At 45.0% G+C, this 21,383-nt stretch overlaps 1 protein-coding gene across 5 annotated transcripts in view; it reads left to right on the forward strand.

The window, feature by feature from the left end:
• shq1 (SHQ1, H/ACA ribonucleoprotein assembly factor) overlaps positions 1-11,349 on the forward strand; it is a 44,692-nt gene extending 33,343 nt beyond the window's left edge. For all 5 annotated transcript variants that reach the window (XM_085405674.1, XM_085405676.1, XM_085405675.1 and 2 more), the window contains 2 exons: positions 140-260; positions 10,155-11,349. In XM_085405674.1, coding sequence (XP_085261800.1) covers positions 140-260; positions 10,155-10,794 — 761 coding nt within the window. In that variant the 3' untranslated portion in view covers positions 10,795-11,349. The remainder of the gene's footprint in view (positions 1-139; positions 261-10,154) is intronic.
• The last annotated feature ends 10,034 nt before the right edge of the window (positions 11,350-21,383 follow it).

The following is a 21,383-nucleotide window of genomic DNA, read 5'->3' on the forward strand; positions in this document are numbered from 1 at the left end:
TTATGTATGGAACAATAACTGCAAGCCTTAAGACACATGCTGCATCTGCCAGCAGCTGGAGTGCATTGTCATCCTTAATAGTGAGCACGAATAACACTGTTTTTCCATTTGCCTACCCCGGCTGTGTTGCCGTGCCCAGGGAAAGCCTGCGTCCTCAAATGCCTGCTGGATATTCACAGAGTCTTCAGAGAGAACGAGCCGGCATACATATTGAACGATCTGTACATCACAGACTACTGCATCTGGATCCAGAGAGTCAAGTAAGTCCACCAGCACACACAAATCCATTCACACACACATGCAGACACCTCAGAGGCCTCAATCTAGATAGAATTGCCTTCAGAGCCATGCACTGTGCCATTCAGACTGCCCCCTCCCGCGATGCTTCAGTGTCATTTTGTCACAGCAGGGCCAATTGCACGACCAAGCCTGCGAAAGATGCAGTTTATGTGGTCAAAGTACCATCAGTGGGTGTTAAAAGAGCCAGCTGCACTCAGCGGATTCACTCTGTACGAAACCTTTAGGAGCTCATGCGCGTCTGCGTGGGCTTCTCCAATCTATGGCGGATGCGACCTTTTCCTAGAACTGCAAGCCCAAAGATGCCAGATCTGCACTTTCTTCCCAAATGCCACAGGTCTGATGGCTCTCTCCTCCTCCTCCCCTCCCCCCGCCTAGTTCATATTTAACAATTAGTCACATTTTAAATGCGAGCCTGCGAGCACATTACAGAGTAATGAGCTCAGTTTTACTCCTGGCCAAGGTTCAGCAAAGTGGTGTGCTCGTCTGGAAAAAGCCCAGTTGAAAAATGCGCGCCTGATGTTGTAGGCTCAGTGCCCAGATGCAGACACGATAAAAGGTCTGCAGGGATTTAGCGGTCTCTACCTCCCTTCCTCGCATTCTCATTTCTGCATTTTTCCAGCACAAGTCTTGAATGCTGCTCTTTTAAAGAAATAGAAAATGCAGCGGATGCTGCGTTCGTAAAGGGTGGGAGGAATAAGGAGTCGGGTTCAGGGCTGTTTGAGACACAGAGCAGAGAGAAGACGCGCACTCGATCTTAGTCTGTAAGCGCACGGAGCTTCTGAAGCTCTTGTCAACTCACAGAGAAAGTCGATCAGTCTCTTCCGAGGCACACCGGAGCACTGCTCCTCCTCCCTTCCCTCCCTGCTCTACTTTGGAACTAAATGTCAGCTTGGCCAAACGTGCTGGCTGCCACTGCACCCTTCATCGATCATTAAACGGATTGGCCCCGTGATCTCTTAGCACTGACCTGTGATTGAATCATTACATTTCTCTTGTCTAAATAAAAGTGTACAGTATTTATTTTTTTTGTCATGATGTGAAAAAGACAGTAGAAGCACTTCTATCACCTCCTGCCACTTGAGAGAGCAACCAAGCGTGAACAGATTTTTGTTGTTGTCGTTCTTTATGTATGAGCGCGCTGGCTCACACTCAATAGAAACCTCATACAGTCTTCTCTCGCGGTTTATGAAACTATGTTCCCATGTTTGCAGTGTAATATTAAAAGGAGCCTGCAGTCAGAATGCAAAGCAGCAGCGCAGGAGAGCGAGGCGGCAGCGGTGATTTCCACAGACCAACCTCCTCTATCATACATGCGGTTTGTTGTGGCGGCCCACTTTGTATCATCTGACAGGTTTGATGACAGATCGTGTAGGCATTGTTTTCCCACAGTGCGAAATATTCCCCCGCGCAGGATTTGTCATCCTCCGCTAAGTGAGTCGTCTCTGGGAGCCCAGGCGGTTAGATGAGATGCAATCTATATACCCCCCACCCCCCGGTGCAATCCCCGTATCCTGTCGCTCCCTCTCCGCTGCTGCTGCCGGGGCATATGCGATCAGCTATACGTGATGGACACGGCGATTAATGGATGTTTGCTGGCTGCAGGGGGGGTGGTTGATTTATTTAATCTCCTCACTGTGTCCCACATGCGTTTCTACTCCTAAAGTTCATCTGACTGCTGAGACATCGGTCTCAGATTTACAACCTCGTAAAGACTTCATCATGATTTAAGCCACGGGGCAGGCGCTCTCCTCTACGCTCTCAGACACTCGGAGCAGAACCCCTTTGCGCTGAGATCAAGCGTGCAACCTCAAAGCAAATTGCGCTTCCCGTTGTTTCATTAATGAGGAACTTTTTTTGTTTTGTTTTGGGCTATATTTTTTTTCCCCTCACTGGAGCGGTCACCATTTCACACAAACACACACAAACATCCTTTTGTTGGGTATGGTTTTTAATCCGCCCTCACACATCCGTCCAATCCTAATTATCTCTGAATTGTTAGCAGACAGTATTATTTCAAATGGAGCAGCAGCCTCTCCAGTCCATTAGTTTCACTGTATGCTTTTGAAGGTCTTCAGCTGCCAAAACCCCCGCAGAGTTGCTGGACTGCACAGGAAAAAAAAGAGGGGGGAAATAAGCGAGTCGCCTCACTTTCTTTCTCTTTGTTTTGCCTGCCTTTATCAAAAAGCTTGGAGACAGGCCAACACAGATCCACGGCAGCCAGCGCACACGAAGCTTTATAAGCCTGTTGTTGTGTTACAGTACCTCAGAGAATCAGAAGGGCCGCAGCTTCCTTTTACCACACAGGTTTCTCTCGCAGCCACCCACCCACCCTTATTAATTGGGTCAATTATAGTCTATAGCAGGACAAAAAAAAAGAAAAACGCGGAGAATACAGAATACAAGCGCTTCAGGGTTAGTCTGAGGAGAGGATGAAGTGATTAGCAAGAAAATTTAGTCTTTTTCTTTTGTGGAGCAAATGTGTGAATTGCCTCTGAGATGTGTGAAATGGACATTGACACATTGCTGCAAAAACTGGAAAATTGACAAGAAGCGGCTTAAGGATGGGCCGAGCCTCGCACCACAGCAGCTGAATGGACAGACTCAAATAATTGTGAATGGTAGGTGTGAAGTGAGCAGTCCTCAGAGACACAATGGGTGTTGTTTTCAACTGTAGAAAAGAGAGTGCATCACAGAAAAGCATGAAAAGCAACAACGGGCAACTGTCGAAAAATAAAGTTGTAGGCATTCTCTTTCCTCAGACCAGTCTTTTGTTTTTAGACAGCGGAGCAGCCCCTCGCTGGCTCTACGCGCTCGCAATGCCTCCCTCGCCCTGCCTCCCTCACCTTGTTCAACCTCAGCGTTGTGTCCTCGGCGGCGGCCGTCGGGGAGATTTGTCAGCAGCTCTGACAAAAGCTCCCCCGCGGGTGGGGTGGGGGAGTTTCTGGAGCTCTAACAACTGCAAGTGTCTCAGGGCAAGGAGGTCAAGCGTGGGGTCAGTGTGTCAGCTGAGGCGTGTGGGTCAAACACCTTGAAAGTGCCCTTGTGCTCAGTGTCAACACTTTCTCCCCACGCTGCCTAGGACGACTGGTGGTTTTTACCTCAGCGTAACTCTGTGTTATTGTAACACACAAGTCAAATACTACCCAGGTTTCCCCTTCAGCCTTTGACCCTTACAGATGTTTTTGTTTCACTTGTGCTCAAAGCTTTTCTGTTCACATTAACACAGCTCACGTGTCAATCTCCCAGCTGATCTGACACCCAAATGTTTGTTGGGAAGGGACTTCCAGCAGACAGCACCACACAACTGTCAAACAGCTGTCCTGAAAGCTTTGAAACAGATAATGGAGCTGCTCTATCTGCCGTTAGCCGCATCACTGAACGAGATCCTTAGAGGCCCCACCGGGCAGAACAAAGACACCAATGTCTCCCAGCTAACAGGGATAAGTAGTACAGATTTCCTCTCAGCAGGAGTCCACTCCAGATTTTTGTCTTGAACACACAGCTCATCATAAACACAGAGTACTGTGTTTGCATAATTTCCTAAACCCTCGTGTGGAGTGTTCACTCCAGTTAATTCAATTGATTATTGTATTTTTTTTTTTCTACAGGCGTATCAGAAAAGGATGTCTAACACTGAATTGTGTCACATTGTGAGATACTAGAAAGAGATGTTAGCAGTGGGATATGAAGCAGACAGGCTGGAGAAGTAGAGGACTTGAACGTTTTTTGTGATTACACAAGTCAGATGGTAAGTGAGGAGACAGTAAAAGCAGAGAAAAAGTAAAGAGCTGAGCATTTGTAGTAAAGATCCCATAATCCCAAAAGTAGAGAGTAAATCCAACTGGAACATTCTGACAAAAAGTTTCAAAGTCAATCCTGAGGTCTTTAACTTCTTTGAGCTCAGACCAAACTAAAGCCTGCAATACTTGGAGCTTTTTAAAAAAATCCTCCTTTTAAACCTAAGTGATGATGTAGGAATAGAAACTTGTCACTTGAGATGCTTCTTTTTATCTGCCACCAAATCCACAAAGGACTAAGAAAGAGTAAGAGAATGCTTTTTCTAAATCTGCATCTTGTGATAGATTAATTCTTGAGATTTGGGAACATGACAACCCAGTGAGAATCCTTATGGATTCTAACTGGTTCCGCTTTAAGAGTCACCACCATCTCTAAGCAGTAGATCACAGACAAATTAATTACATCCTGTGCGGTCTAATGTTTGTGCATGTTGATGCTATTTAACCTTTTCGTTGTGATCAGTTTTGGTGTCATTACTCAAAAAAAGTAATATTTAACACCATTTAACATGAGGCTACAGTCCGACACACCAACACAAATCCCTACCCAAGTGAGGACACACGATCTTTCCTTTAGTATCCTGGACACAAAGCCAACAGTACAAGCAAAGATGCAAACCAGCACAAAGACTATTTAAAGTGATCGTCAGGGCGATTTCGACTTTAGAAACATGAACAGGCAGAAATGGAGGCTGCAGCCTGACTGTTACTCAGTTTTGTTACCTGTTGAAGTTCAGGCTCTGGCTGCTGGATTTGGTCAGCATTCAGTCCACTTTGATGTCACTCTTGGGTCTTGGCTAGCTTAGCGTTAGCACGCTGTCCATCCAGGTGCTTGCAAAGAGCTGAAGTTTCTTTAGTAGTGTATTGTTTCTGCATCCTGTTCCTGGATGCAGTTTCTACTTTACCATTGTGCTGTCATCTTCTTGTGGAATAAAAATAGATGTAATGTCCATATCAGATTAAATCAGCTGATAGTAGTACAAGTGGAGCCAATAAGCTGGATTGATAGGTTAGCAGGCCAACAACTCCAAGGAATTCAACTACTGGGAACTGGTTCTCGATTGCCATCCCTAATGACAACCCCCAAAACCTTCACAAAATAGTTTCATCATTGGCTGATCTCCCTTTCAAGATGGAGTCTTTGTGCAGTACTACACCACTCCCAACGATCCTGCGTTTTTTGTTTTTTCGTTTTTTCATTTTTTTTAAATCCCTTCCTGTGCTCTTGACCAAGTGGTCAGAACAGGAAATAATTTTCCAGCTGGATTTAGAACAGGATAGAATCTTTCCCACCTATCACGAATGTGTCAAACCAATGATTTTCCAATATGAATTTCAGTTTTGGGAACATGATGTAAATGGATTATTTGCACAGAATCTTCATTGATGTTGGAAAAGAAACTACAAGCATGCTTCTGATCACACTCGTGACCTGAGGGATGTGATGCACCACCTTCGGGCTCGGACGCTGGGGGCTCTCCCACTAATCGACTGATGTTTGGTCTCAGACTGTGACATGGAGACCAACCCTCGCAACCACGGTCGGTTAGAGGAAAAATGCGTATACCCTGACCAGCTGTTGAGTGGTTGCTGACTCACACTTGGTGAAATTGCCTCCTCTGTGACACCAACCATCAATACTTTCACATTCCTGGCAAGCATTCCTATTGTCCTCCTTGTGATTGCTTTAGTTGTTAGCAGATTGCTACAGTTGGCTGTAATTTGCATGGAAGATGCCAGCATGACTCTTGATGAGTAACATCTGAAAGACACAAACCAGAAACGGAGACCGCAAGTCAAAGTTCTGTCTTACCACTGACACCAACATGTTTCAGAAGGTGCAACTTTTACTTTGAAGGCAAACAGTCTCTTTTTCTGGTTTTTGCAGAAACGTTGGTGACTTTCCTACCAACTATGGGCAACTGTGGCAATCACAAAAGGGTTTTCAGGGCAGCAACTTATACCTGTTTGCAAGCAATTTGACATAGCAACCACAAGCAAGCAACCACTCGCCAACCAGCCATGAAATGCAGTGGAATAGTTACCAGGCAGTTGCAACCAGTGTTTAGGGTTGAAATTTTCTGTTCCCAGTTGATACAATTCGGTGGAACCTTTTTATGATGTCAGCATCTGTTGCTCTGCTCTTCTCACATCCTTGCAGTAAATATGTTGTCTTCATAAGCATTTTAAGCCATTATATGACCAAAGAGAAAGAAAAAGGCAAAAATAAAAATTAGAAAAAGTTCCTCCACACCTGTCTCAATTGTGTGAACCATCTACCAGTGTTTCAAGGGTCCTCAGGCAGCTGTAATTGGGGTCTCAAACACTGGTTCCCCGGATAAATACATCTGTGTTTCTCGTTTCTGGAACGGGAGAGGCTACAGCGCCTCGGACCGTTTCAGCATTCAGTCACACTGACGGATCGCGTCTCCCAGCGTCGGCTTTTATCCCCCCCTTCAGCCGGTGAATGATGCGTTTGCGAGTTACTCTGAGGAAATCTGGTGCTTATATTACCGTACACAGATTTCTGCGTCTGAGGACAAGCTTTATCTGAGATGTTTTCAAGAGCACAGACATGCTGAATGAGCTGCTCTTTCACTGAACACAAGCCTGATGAAAGAAATGTCAGATTGTAATTTAGCTCGGCTCTTTCACAGACAACGCACAGACACACACACACTCTCTCTCCCTTCACGTTCTCATCTAAAGACTTTGGCAGATGGAGGCGTCTTTGTCTCGCCAGAAGTTTTCCAACCTTGAAAAAAGGCGCCCCTCCTCAGTTTAATGAAGGCAAGCCACAACAGCAGTATAGTAATGACTGGATTGTGTACAACATTATCCCTCCCCCCTCCTGGACAGGGCCTTTGTGTTCACTGCAGGCCGAGCTTCTCCCACCACAGAGCAAGGGAGGGGAGAGAAAACAAGCGCGCCTCTCCAACGCTAACGCAATAATGACTTCCCACGGGGGAAAGAGAATACAGGGCAGTCTTTGAAGTGGCTGTGCTGCAGGAGGCTTCTCTGCCACAGTCTCACTACAGGAAGCGCTCACGTGGGTTTTGCAGAACCTGGGACCCTGAACAGGCTCCATCATCATCATCATCATCATCATCATAATTATATGAGGTTACATTAAGTTATTTGTGATTGTTTAAAACAAAAACAGTTACTTTTAAACTCGGCTTTCCAAAGAATGCAGTGGTTGTCTGTGTTCACACATAAGTGACAGCTTCAGACAGCGTATACTTAGAGTGAGCAGTGCCCACAACAAACAGTTTCTGGTGCTCGTCTTGATTTTTTTTTCAATTTTCTAAACGCTTGCATGTATTTAGAAGCTCTTCTCGTGTGGTGCGTTTATGTGCTACTGCCCAAACTGGAAAATCATCTTCAATTGCATTAACCAGACTTCAGTCAGACGCTTCACATTTGAAGTAATTTATTAGTTACAGCAGAAGAATACAGTTAAAGTTTGGCATGTTGGCTCCTAGCTCGTCACTTTTCTACGTGTCTGTGTCTGTAGATGGCAGCTTTAGTGAGTTAGACCCAATCAGCCTTGAAAGTTTGTTAAAATGGGTACTGAAGCATTTAATATGTTACAGGTGACATTTGTTTAGTAGGATCACTTCCTAGCTGGGGTTTTCTTTTCATGCAGCTTTCTTGACAGTGAAGATCATCACGCAGCTGTCTTGCGCTCGAGTTGCAATATCCGCATCCACAAGTGTTTTAGGTCTGAGTGACGGATTTCATCATCATCGGAGGGTGAACGCGAGGCTGTGTGTGGATGTCTGTAAACTCCAACTACACATGCTAACTCCAAGACGACAGGTGGTCATCCATGGTTTCCTTAAGCGATTTTTTTTTTAATTGCACCTGGATCTTGAAATTCCGGGGACTTTTATTAATGAACTAAAAAGACCCTTCTGATAGTTTGCCTGCGGCTCCTCGGTGCTGTGAAGATGAGGCGAGTTGAGACTACACAAAAACAAAACGATGGCATTACATCTGCCGTCTTGTCTCTCTGCTCTCTGTGGCAGAGCTGTGGGTCCGTGTGTCTGTCTGGTGGGTGGAGCTGAGACACATCTGGCAATGTGGTGCCTTCTCACAGAGATGTGGGGTGGTGTGGCTGTGTTTATTTGTGATTTGTGGATCTGAAATGACACTTATTGCCAACACCACTTCTATTCTTAAGCAGCCAAGTTCTGTTTATGAGAAGAGTCTCTCAGCATACGTTGGCAAACTGATTTTTGCGAGGTATTGCAGAGATGACCGTGAGACGAGCTGAAATGTTCAACCAGACTGTCACCTGGCGAAAGCCCCACTCGAATGTTCCTGAACTTTGACATTTGCCAACATGCTGGCACCAGCTGGGCATAATTGCTGGGCTCAAAGTTGGAGCCACTGACATTAATGACTCTGGGATGGGCTTCTGCAAGAAATCCACCAATGATCACAGCCCTCAGAGTCTGTCCACCATGATTTTCACTCCATTGAAATTAGAACAACTTCTGTTTTTAAACAATCAGTTTAAACGTTACCTAAGTGTGGACTGGGAAGGTGCAGCTGAGAACAAGTGGATCACTTATCCCACCAATCTGCAGTTGATTCTCTTCTGGCTGTCGTGGTGCCGAGAACGGGTGTCCTCATGCTACAGCACAACTATGAGATCTGTTAACATAGTTCCTCCTGAGGTCCTAAATGAATGCAAAGCCCCTACATGCTGCTTCCATAAACACTTTACTCACCAGAATGGGGAGCTCATTAGGAGTGCACGGTAATGAGGAGCCATCCTGGTGCTCAGCAGTGGGTTAATTGGGCCAGAGAGAGCAACAGCAGCCGTGTGTGAGAAAAAGAGTAGCCCCTCTAAACATACACACACACATGGTTTCTCCCACCCTGAATGGACATAGTCTGAATCGCAGTAACCCGCAGAGGTCAGCTCGTAATCACCATGGCAATGAGAGGAGGGACAGGGGATGGGGGCACACACGCCCTAACTGCACCGGGGAGCCCAATGGCAACCACTTAAGTTTTTGGCAGCATGGCATGCTTTCCCAGCGTGAATAATGTGCAGGCTGGGGCCTCCACACAATCGTATGCCTTTACACAAACGGGGCCTTGTAGGAGGACATTCATCAGCAATAAAAACGCGTCTTTCTTCAAGCAGTCGCAACTATAAAACTAAAGCGGCGGGATGGGAACTCTGTTAAATGTACTGCTTTATGAGGGCATTCTCTTCATCTTAATCTTTGGCGACATTTAGCTGTTTGGGCCTCAGCCTGCGCGCTCTCTCTATCCACGCTTTTATTGACTGTATTGCAGTGTGACTGGGAGCACAACTCCACCGTCTTTAGCCTCTTAGGGCTGATTTGCTTCCGCACAATGCACAAAGCGCTCGTGTTTATTCTGGTTTGTTCCAGCTGCAGCATTATTATTGGATGTTTCGGGGGGTTTTTTGTTGTTGTTTTTTCCTTTTCCTCTCCAGCATCGAAACACTCAGGATATATTGACCTCATCTCGACTAATCGTGCCATACGCAGCGGTTGACTTAGCCATTTCATATTTATAGGTGGAAGTGTGCATGTGATTTTTTGCATGCACGGACTGAGGTAGAGAAGGAGGAATAGGAGGGGTCTGCCTCCCTCTGTAATCCCTCTCGGTCTCTTATCACCTCTTGCAGAGAGCGCAGCAGTTGGGGGAGGGAGGAGAAGATCCCAAGGCTCGTGTATCAGCAGCGCTCATCTTCCTACATTATTAAACATCCATATTTCCATATTTCATTGAGCCCCCGTCGCCTCTGCAAATCGCGGTCTACTTAGCATTCATATGAGAATGGGCTTTGGTTAATGGGTATTAGATTTGTAGATGGTTATCCTGTGGCTATGTCTTTAGTACGCAGAGCCAGTCGATCAGTCAGTTGTCATGCCGCTCTCTCTCCCAGGTACCACTGATGAAGTGGTAGTTGGATCTCTCTCTTTTTTCCGTTCCCTTCCCTGTGTGTAAGTGTCGTATTGAGTTGAAACTTTCTGCCTTCCTAATTACTTTTTTTCCTCATCTTCACAGGTCCAAGAAGGTGGCAGACTTGGCAGCAACGTTGGAAAAAGCAACCCTGCAAAAAACCGACTTGGAGCTGGAAATCGACGAGTTAGAGGACGCTGCGAGGATCGTGGCGGTCGAAGAGGAGCAGCAAGCTTCCAAGAGGGCTCCCGTATCCAGCGACGACAGCAGCAGCTCTTCTGACAGCAGCAGCACTTCCAGTGACAGCAGCAGCGAGTCGTCTAGTGAGAGCGAGGAATCTGAGGCTGAAGAAGACTGCACCGAATCCAAGGAGGGAGGAGGAGGAGAGATGTTCAAGGACAACCCTCCAGAACCCCAACCCTCCGCCTCCGTCTCTCCCACCCCCCAGGCACCCACGAGCTTTTCAGCAGAAAAAAGGAGAGAGGATGCCCTTCCCTCAGCCTCAGAAGGCTTCAGACAGCTGATTCAGGTGCTGGGAGAACGGGTGACGGAGGAGCTGAGAATCTCTCCAGACTCCAGCCACAAAGGAGCGAGACAGCCGAGCAGCGCTGCGACAGAGACTGAAGGCACGTCTGGGAGGAGCAGCGGCGGGACTTTGTTAGAGCCGAGTCCTTGTAGAAACCCTCTGCTCATTGTCCAAACACAGCAAGATCCCGATGATCTTGAAGGGGACTCTATCAGCTGATGGAAAGGAATTTGAAAGTTCCAGGATTTCATTTTAAACTCCTTGTCAGATGATTTCAGGAAGTGTTTTTGCTTTTAAGGATTTCTTTTCTGTTTTTGAAATTACTGCGTGTTGTTTTTGTCGTGTAATTTTAGGGTCTTAACCCTCTTAAAGGAATATTTTTGTACAGTGTTTGTTTTTTGTTAATGATAAAACTGCAAAGTCTCAATTCTTCTTTAACGCTGCAAACGTGCAAAATAATCTTGTTTTATTAGGATAGTTGCAGGCAGCCGAACCTACTTTTTATTTTGTTTGTTTTTTTGTTTTTGGCCTGTTATCTGTCTACTATCCAAGCGGCACACTTGCTATACAAATACATTCGTGCTCTCTGAACATAGTGTGTGATTTTATATGAATAATTTCTGCTTCTTTTTAATTATTCATTAAATTTAACAGCGTCTGCGAGCTCAATTCAGTGCGCTGACATCTGCTAACAGTGGTCTCTATTAACCATGTATATTTACATATTTACACAGTCAATCTGCATATTCCTGTCGGGCTTGAATAAACAAAACACTGCAGGAAACTGACAAACTTTGTGTGTGTGTGTGTGTGTGTCAGTCAGCCAGAGCTGCTTTTTGAGATCTTTTCTTTTCCTAACAAATAGCAGGAAAAGCGCTAACCTCTTCCTAAACCCTCGGCATTGATTGAAGTGGAAAAGACTCTGCCTGCACTAAACAGGGCAGCGGAGCACGCCGGAGTGATTGATTCATCTGGTGTGAACGGAAGAGTGCCGTCGACACAGCTCAATATCATCGGCCGCGTCTAACAGGCGAGACAAAACAAACAGGGAAGCACATGTCATGCAGATAGATGAGGTCTGCGAGCGGGGCTGCGGCACAGGAGCTGTTTGTTTGAGAGATAACAGCACCCTGGGGCCAGAGGGAGCTGCAAGATAGAGGGGCAGAGGGCCAGCGGAGACTAACTGACGCTCCGGACTCTTAGCCCTGAAGATGTCCGCATGCGGTGTCCTCTCTGCTTTAGCGCTCTTTGTGTGGAAATAAATTTCCCTCGAGTGGGACTTGATTAGTTTAATTGCGGAAGAAAAAATGCAGGAATGACCCACGTTAGCAGAATTCATCAGGCTTTGTGATCCTTTCGGATTATAACTGAGCAGAGTGACTGATGTGGCACAGCTGCAGCGTTGCCCGAGGCGATTTCATGAGGAATCTCATCCAGTGTGATTGGAGGCAACTCTAGAGCCACCGGTGCTGGTGGCTCCTTTGGTTGGAGCTGTCTGTAGTATTATGTTACAGAGATGGATGCTGTTGTTAAGCACCTCCCAAGACGGCATCGCCTCCCTCGCAACCACCCCCTTGGGGACGAGCGCCATCATCACTGCGACTGAGATGAGTTACGGTGTGAAATTGGGCCCATTTTAAACACCCCATATCATTCTGGGGACATGAGACCTGGGACCGCGTGGCCCCTGCAGGCGGTGGTTTCCTTCTCCCCACTGGCTTTTTCATATTGATTAAGTGACACGGGGCTCTGTTGCCATTTTTCATCTTAAAGTGGCCTCCGTATTCCTCCATTAGTGCCGCCGTTCTGGAGCCTGACTGAGAGACCTGCGGCTGAGCTCGCAACTTCAGTTGGTTCTTTTTGCAATTAATACTCTCGGCCGACAGACATTTTTCAAGAGGCTAGGCCGCGGTTAAGTGAACGGATCTGATTAATTAAACAAGGCAATAATTAATGTGACACGTGTGCTTTATTTTGACTTGAATTTGATGAATCAGCCACTTACCAGTGTAGTAAGTGTGGCCCTTTGACTTGCAGGGCTCTAAAAAAACCTGCAAGACTAATTAGGATGGTCTGTGTAGAGCCAATTAGTAACATCCGATGACTAATAGTGAAGGTAACTCTATTAAAGCTAGTAGTATAAGTTTAAGTAAGAGGATCTTGCACAAGCACCATTTCTCATGCCCTTATCACTCGACTTATCTTTTTAAGTAAAAAAAAAAATCATCTGTTCACAGTCCAGACCTGCTAGGCTTTAAATTATTATCCCAACATGAACATGAGCAGTAAATGGGAGTGGGAGCTGATTCTAACGCACAGATGTAGTCTTGAAGGAAGAGGTTGCTATTTCTGTTTATTCACTCTGTTTCTGAGCTTTAGAGGGTCACACTGACCTGTCCAGTGCTTCCCATCCAGTGATTGCGTTCATTGAGCCATCAATGAAAAGATTGAATGTCTTACTCGAGTACACCCTTCCTGTGCAATCATTGGGAATGACTCGTCCTTCACGTAGTCTAAGACGGATGGCAGATAACATCACGTTCCAGATACCTCAGGTGTTGGAACTTGGGAATAACAACACTCTGGTGTTAAATCCATCATCTTCTGGAGCCGGCTGCCTGGATTCACTTAGCTGGAGGTGTCAGGGGTGAGGCCTAGACTAGGAAGTATTTTCTGATTGCAAAACTCATGTAGCAGGGGCAAATATCAGTGTCTTCTTGCTGCAGCCTTCAGCAGGGGCAGGTACAGATGGAGCTTCCCAAAACCTCCATCTGATCTCCTGTTCCCAAGCTCATGGACTTTCTTCCCAGTAATCAAGTGCCTGTCTTAACTTTAACTTAAAAACATGCCTGCCTTTTTGACACACTCATCAGCTTAGTAGTTGTTCTCCCTGCTTCTAGTCTTTATGCTTAACCATCTCCTGGCGTTATATTTGGGGTAGCGTTATATTTAGTGGGCAGATATGATGTTGGACTGATCTTTCCAAGAGCAAGAAAGGAAATTGAAAGTTCTTCTCCAGAATACCCCTTAAGGATGAAGTCGCAAAGGTAGGTTTGGAGCTTAACTCCGATATATGTGGAACTTAAATGCACCATCGTGTACCTTAGTTCCTGCTCACATTGACATCATGCCTTGACATTTCATGAAAAGTGACGCAAAGGCTAACAGTAAGTGTGAGAACCCTAGGTGCCCTCTGTAGAAGACTAGAGCTAACACGTGAATTAATTTGCAGTTTAATCTGTGAAGATTAAACTAACCATGTGGCATTTTATATAAAGAAGCTCTAGAGCAGCTGGTCGTCAGTGACCCTGCTTGGCCTTACTGTGAATACAGATATAAAAATAATCTCACTAATGTGGTAGGGATTCCTTCCCTGCTTTTTGTTTTACGTGGGAAAGGCAGCGCCAAGGACAGTGTTGTCACTGGCCCCCCTCTCCCCGTGACACACTGCCTCTGGCTGATTGTAATAGAAAACTCAATCTCCACTCCTGCTCCTGAGAGGCAAAGCGATTCTGGTGCTTGAAAAGATTAATAGCCCTCTAGAAGAAATGAATCAGGTGCTCCTCAGGGTATGACTCCTCCAGTGGGCGTGCAAATAGAAACCCCTTTTGTGTACCGTCTCCTTTCTGTCTCGCCCGGCCCACCGCAGCTCTCCCGTTTGTGGCCTTCCATACTGACTGGTGTCGCTCCGAGGCTTGGCAGGCGACGAGAACGGGAACGGCGGTCGGACACTACCGCAAGAGAAGCATTTCCCCTTCGGCTGAGTCTTCCGGCTTTGTGCTCGGTCCTCTTAAAATGACTGGCGTATGGTAATGAGGGAATGAGTGCATGGGATGTGTCTCTCAGGCTGACAGTGCTGACAGGGAGGGATTATCTAAATGGGCTATTTTCATGCTCTTAATCACAAAAGAAACATTGAAACACCCCCCTTTCCGCAGTGTGTGGGAGCGTACGTGTGTGTGTGGCTGTGTGTTGACAGCGCCGGCATCCACTTGTCGTCAGTAGCGTTGCCTGGCTGATTCACTCTAATTGGTGTGAGCAATGTCCGTTAAATCACTCCCTAACTCTCAGTGGACATGTGCTATCAGGCAGCTTAATGCTGCAAATTGCCTCTACCACGCCAGAGCCGTGTTTGTGTATGTGTGTGTGTGAGAGAGAGCGAGAAAGCCTCTCATCGTTGTACCACCTTGTTAAGTGCGTTGGGGTTGCAGGGATGTTGTTAAGGTGTTAAGGTAGAGGAGAGTTATCTGGAAGAGTAGCCAGGCACGAGGCTCGACTCCGACCCGCTGATACGCGAACATAAACGCTCGACTCCTCCGCTTATTGCATTACAATGCTCCCCCCAAGGACATGACAGCTGAGAGACAGTACAGCTTGTCATAATTTCACACTTGTAAACAACAGCACATTCCTAATGAGGCTGCTTCCACATTGTGCTGTCTCGAGCCTGCTCCTTCTTTTGTCCACAACAGTTGTTCCTTATCTGAGCCAGTCCACGCTCGTGCACATGTCTCTGCGCTTTCCAAAAAAAACAAGCTTCGGTCTTGTGTTTGTTTTCGGAGCTAAAACAGCTGTCAAACACGATTAATATTTCAGCGAGAGACTGTGCCTGAGGGAAAGTCTAAGTGCTAGGGGAGCTGGAAACAACAAACCAACACTGTTGCTTTCTGGTCTTCTCCCGCTTTGTCTGCTGTATGCGTTCGCCTTCGACCCCCTCCTCGGTTCGGCTTTCATGGAGTTGAGCAAGTCTTTCGTGACTCCCCGAAACGAAGAAGTGATGTGAAATCAGAATAAGCCAGGTGTATCACTTCATACGCTGTCGATTGAACGATCACAGGTGGAGGGTCTTTGATATTTCCTTCCAGAGATGAGGTAAAAAGAACTTCTGAGCTGAACCCCACCCCCACCGTCGAAACCCCTTCCACAAGACGGTGTTTGCTCTGTTCACAGGACGTGCCCTTTGGCCTCTCTGTGATGTCCGTGTTTCTTCCCCGTCCCGCTTTAGAGCGGAGCGAGCTAACAATGCCTCACGGATATAAGAACGCTGACAAACAGACGAGGAACAAAGATTTCTCATGATTGTACTCCGAGACAAGCTCCCCTGCTATTGCCTGCAACAACATCTTGACACAGATAAAAGCTTCTGCTTACATGTAAACACAGAAACACACTCAGGTACTTTTTTAAAAAAGAAATTCCCCGTTGGTTCCAGTGCCTCTGCTAGCATGCACCAAGCGAACACGTGCATAGACTGTTTGGCCTGAAAAATGAATGATTCACAGTTCAGAATAATTGAATATTTAATATTGATCAAAATCTGATTTTTTTTGTTCACTCTACAAATAAAATGTGACAGCAAACACACTCTAGTGTGAACCCTCAAAGCGGCCTGCATGCGCAAAAGAAGACGTCACACACAACGCGCTCTGTTTAGATCCAGACCAAACACTATTGTTTGACTGATGGCCCTTAATATAAAGACTTGTTTCAGACTTCACGTTTCCCAATTTTGCTTTAAGTTATAAAGTTATTTTGTTCTTTACATATGGCCTAATAATGATCCTTATTGCTGTTTTAGAGGAGCGGTGCTTCAAAGGATAGTTACAGATTTCTGTCACAATCTGCAGATTATACAGTACAAATAAAATGTTCACATTCCTCCAACGTTGTCTTCCCAACAGTTTCACTAAAATCTACACTGGATGGCCAGGAAGCGTTCGCAATGTCTTCTCGGGCGCTGATAATTGGCGTCTGTCTTGTGTCAGTGACGTAAAAGACGGATTTAATGCGACATGACCGTTCAAACAGCAGTCGCTTTCTAAAACATCAGATATGTATCAGATTCGGTACCACATACGAAAGTGACCCGGGTCGGATTTGAAAATACCAGATTTGCGCTGTTCACACTGTCATAGCATGATCGGATATATATGGAAGCCCGTTTCCGCCACTAAAAAAAAAAAAAAAGGATCCATAACTCAAAATTTCGAGTTATTTTCTCGAAATTTCGAGTTATTATCTCGAAATTTTGAGTTTTTTTCTCGAAATTTCGAGTTATTATCTCGAAATTTCGACATATTAACTCAAAATTTTGAGAAAAGCAACTCGAAATTTCGAGTTAGCGCTGCCAATCAGTAATCTACGTGAATGACGTCATTTCCATGTTACCCGGAAGCTGAAGCCCTCAGCTACAAATGCTACAGCTAAGCTACCGGTATTACATCCAGTCGTGAATGCACAGATTGCTGAGTGTTTTCAGCCTGGCTTCACAAATGATGAAATCCCTGTGTTATTAGCTGAATCACATGGTGTTACTATCAGCAAACATACTTTAATTTGTTGGGATCCGTTTTTGAGTGCGCGGTCCTGCGCCATATGCTTCCGGGTAACAAGAAAGCGACCTCATTCACGTATATTTTTGATTGGCAAAGCTAACTCGAAATTTTGAGAAAAGTAACTCGAAATTTCGAGTTATATTTCTCGAAATTTCGAGATAATAACTCGAAATTTCGAGAAAATAACTCGAAATTTCGAGTTATGGATACTAGCTTTTTTTTTTTTTTAGTGGCGGAAACGGGCTTCCATAGATATAGGTCGCACAGGGTCAAAAAAGTCGAATTTGATGCGCTTTCGCCTGCAGTGTGAAGCTGCTTTGACTTCTCTTTAAGTCCCTCCCACTGCGCGGTGGACGGGGCTTAAATTAGGAGTTCTCTCTCTAAACCCATCCCACTTCGTGGTGGGAGGGGCTTCTGGACTGACAGTTCACGTTGTGTAATCACTGCGTTAAGGACAGCGCCTCCTATTGACATCACACAGATGCAAGACAAGAAAAAAAAAACTCCCTAAAGCCAAGTGACATTACCCGCACATGAATTTGACCCAAACTGTGACGTGTGATCCATTTGAGCAGGAATAAAATAGCAAACAGGAATGAGCTGGCCGACCTCCCAGAATCCACACAGCAAGCACGATACACTGTCAGCTTTTGCCATAGGCTCCATGGCAGGTGGGTGTGGATGTCAGCAGAGACTCTCAAGTCAAGTCATATGACATCTACTTGCTTCACTGCTGAAAGTTACACAGTGAAATGGACCGTCACAGAAAAAGAGACCATAGCGAAAGAGAGACTAAGGGTGTTTTCACGCCGGCTATGTTTAGTCCGTTTAAATCAAACTCATTTTCCACTCTGGTACGCATTGCAAGTTCGAGATAAACACCTTCCTGGTTTAAACACATATGCTTTGTATTCTGGGATGCTGCAGGGTACCGTAGATGTGCAAAGGTCAGTACAGACTAGCAACGAGCCGTGAAATAAGCGTAAATGTTCTCCATGTTCTTCAGTAGTCCAGAACACAGTGCCTTCTTCCTATTTATATTTTTTGCTCCAGCCCAAGACTGGCCAATGAGTGGACTGGGCATTCTCACATGGTTTCTAGTGACGCACTTTGGTTTGCTTGGTGTTCACTTGGATTTTTCTCTTTGTGAAAAGCAACCAAACCACAGGATAAAACTCCAGACTTACAAAGCCTGAGTCAGTAACGGTAGTTAAAACAAGATGCTTATCTCCACTACAATGATGTAGCATATGTTCGCTTTAATTAAAATGTTTTTGTGAAGTTGCTTTTTCTTTAGGCTTCTGCTTCATGCTCAGTCATGCTCATTTAAGCTTTGTGTGTCTTGTAGGCTATCCATGTTAGTCTAATAACTAATAAACAAAGTTTTTTTCCAGGTTCAACTACGGACTGGCGACCTTTCCAGCGTGTACCCTGGATGGATCAATAGCTAAAGCATACCTTGAAAATTCAGCATTCGTATAGGTTTCTTGGTCAGTCAAATTATTGTTTTATCATCAGGATAAGTTTCTTCTTACAAAACATTGCAGACAAAAGTATAGGTAGTCTTGCATCAACCTCAAGATTTTTTTATATAACTACACATAACCATTGTTAGAGAAATGTGTTAAATCACTAAACATCTGTAACAGCCTTACAAATCTTATATTAGCCATGCTCTATTAACTAGTGAAGATTAGTGATTGATATTTCACAGTATAATACAGCTGTTTCCTATGGCGACATTAATTGTGTGGTAAAATCAATGCATAGATTTAGTTCTACTGAATTACCAGTCAGACTGGCTTTGCGTGGACTGCTTGAATTCCTGTTGCAGGTCCCTTCCCAGAGGGTTAACATTACCGTTTCCAATTTTTAATTATCATGAACACTGTGTTCAATTATTGCGCTTTTAATAACTTGCGGTAAACACTACCCTAAGAGCTTGTCAGTAATATAAACTGAAGCCTTCATTGTTCCCGGCTCATAAAAACAGAACATCTCGGTCTGCTGCTGTATGCCTTAGCTGTCTGCAGGCTCTGCTCCCCCGTTAGCGCATCATAACACATTACGTAGTTTAGTCATTCTAACAGTATATTTTGTTCATTAAAAACTGGCGGTCTCAATTCAATTGGTTGCAAAAGTGTTTCACGCAGATAAACACGGCAGACTCCGGAACAAGACCCCTGTTAATATTGATTATATTAAATGTGCAGGGGATTATTTCATGTACTTAAATCCAGCCCATTAGGAGAAACAGAAAAGACTTGTAGTATATGTTTGTTTTCTATGATTGTCTCAAAACACTCATGTATCTAATACCACGATTCACTCATAAAAGTAGGCCCTCTTGCATTTTTCTCACTATAGCTGAAATGTGATGGACTTCATCTCTGCCTATGGCCTCCTTACTTATCCTCTTCCATCTTAAATTCGCTCTCGTTCCAAATATCTGTAACACTGATGTCAGGCGAAGCATGTGCAGTCCCACCCAGTTGTGCAGCACCTCTTCCTTTCACCGCTATCGCAATGACTTGGCCTCCCCCGGGATGTGTCGCATGAAAGCAGATACCCACATGTGCTGCTGTGCCGATCCTGTCAGCATGTCACGGATCGGCAGCCCGCCGCGTTTCTCTGGCACGGAGAGGTGTAGATTACATCGTCGTGGTATCGAGCCGTGCCTCCCAGTTGACACGCGGCATCAACGTAGGAAAAAAAGTGGGGGCTTAGGTGGGGGGGAAATCACTGTCGGGGTTGCACGCTTTAAAAAAGACATTCTTGCCTGCACTTTTCTTGGAGAGAAATTTTGCTGCTTCTCACAAATGATTTGATTTGAGGCTAAAACATTTCAGAAAGCATGTTAACAAAGAGCAGAGCATCACTAAAGTGTCATTAGGTTTGCAGACTGTGGCGCTTTGGCCCTGACGAGATTTCTACACTTGTGTGAGTGGCAGCTTGCTGGACTGTCCTGCGGTTGAGCTACAGAATATGCGTGTTGCACGTTAATGCTGTGTCAACTCTGGGAACAGCGTCTGATCAGATAAGAAATGATAATGTGGTTAAAATGACCTACAGGCTGAGTGATTCAGCACTTAAAAAAAGATAAAGGCTCCATTTACTTGGATCCATTTACTTGTACACTAGGAGGCTGTTGACCTTTGCACCCCGGCAGAGTGTCTGCTGTAAATGACCTTTAGCTAGTCCAAATGGCGTGGGATGATTATAGAGTACCTGTGTGTGTGCTGAGTGGGGACTTTGATCTCTCTGAAAGTGTGCTGAAAGATTTGATCTGATAGCAGCTGAGTGTTTTGCATTGGTTTTGTGGGAGTTTGAAATGAAGAATTATCTCCGTCTTTATTTTAAGAATTTCTAACAAAGAATATAAAAGCTAAGGTGATAGTATAAAACAATCGCTATCATGTTGGAAATCTTTAACTACATGCTCCAGCTGAAATTGCCCTCATTTCTTTCCAACGTTGGAATTAATGTTGAGATTGTGTGCGCCTGTTGAAGTGAAAAAGTAACCAGTAGTTGAGCTTCTCTGAAAAGCTCGTGTGTTTGATTCTTCACATTTTGTCACCTTTCGCCTGCACCCCCGAGGAGCAGCAGCACGAGGAATGGCTGAAAGTGTTCGAATGACTGCTTTGCCTCCATGGACGTATTAAAGAGAAGCAGAAACCAATTATGCTGTAATTTCTAATTCATTCAAATGGCTTGCTCGTGGGCACATACCCTAGAGTTTACAAAGCTTCCTACACGAGGCGCCTAGATGTTCAACACGCTTTGCAAATTTGGGCCGTAAAGCTCAAGCCCATGCATGACCAAGTCTGGCTGACTTCCCATTGGCTTCTTGCACACATGGATGGACTGGTATCAAATATCCATAAACGGTGTCATCATAAGGTTCTGAAAGACTCAAAACCTCCCTGATTTCAACTTGTCCAATGTTGCTCGGTGTTTCCCTTTTAAGATCATCTTCTCTCGCACCTCTAGACTGTTCCCAGTGCTGCTTGAAGACTGTTCTTTACTCTTCTTCATCACTGCAGACCTTAAACCTGTGAAGAAAACCGGTTTTGTGTCACACTGACCTGGTTTCCAGTTTCCAAGTTTCCAGTTGAATGTTCCAGATGTTTGTGGGGGCAGAGTTTACGGTTGTACCTCCGATGGCTCGTCTTCACTTCTCATTAAACTGTGGGGTTTACAGAGCTCAGAGAAATGCTCAGAGAAATGGATTCACCAGCTACACCTTCTTCTTCTATAAGTAATGAATGCAGATATAGATATAGTAACATGTTTTGGCCCATATGTTAATGCTACCACACAACCCTGCACTTTTTCTAATACCTCTATATACTGTTTGTTTTTTATTCTCATCTTTCTGCCTTTTCCACCATTTTTTCTTTTCTTTTTTTATTAGTCAGTCAGTATTTTCAGTTTATTTGCCTTTTACTGTTCATTATGTATCTCTGTCAGTTG

The sequence above is a fragment of the Rhamphochromis longiceps genome, linkage group LG5 (genome assembly GCF_057381845.1).
Source record: "Rhamphochromis longiceps isolate RC_006_pf linkage group LG5, R_longiceps_female_GT1.1, whole genome shotgun sequence".
NCBI lineage: Eukaryota > Metazoa > Chordata > Actinopteri > Cichliformes > Cichlidae > Rhamphochromis > Rhamphochromis longiceps.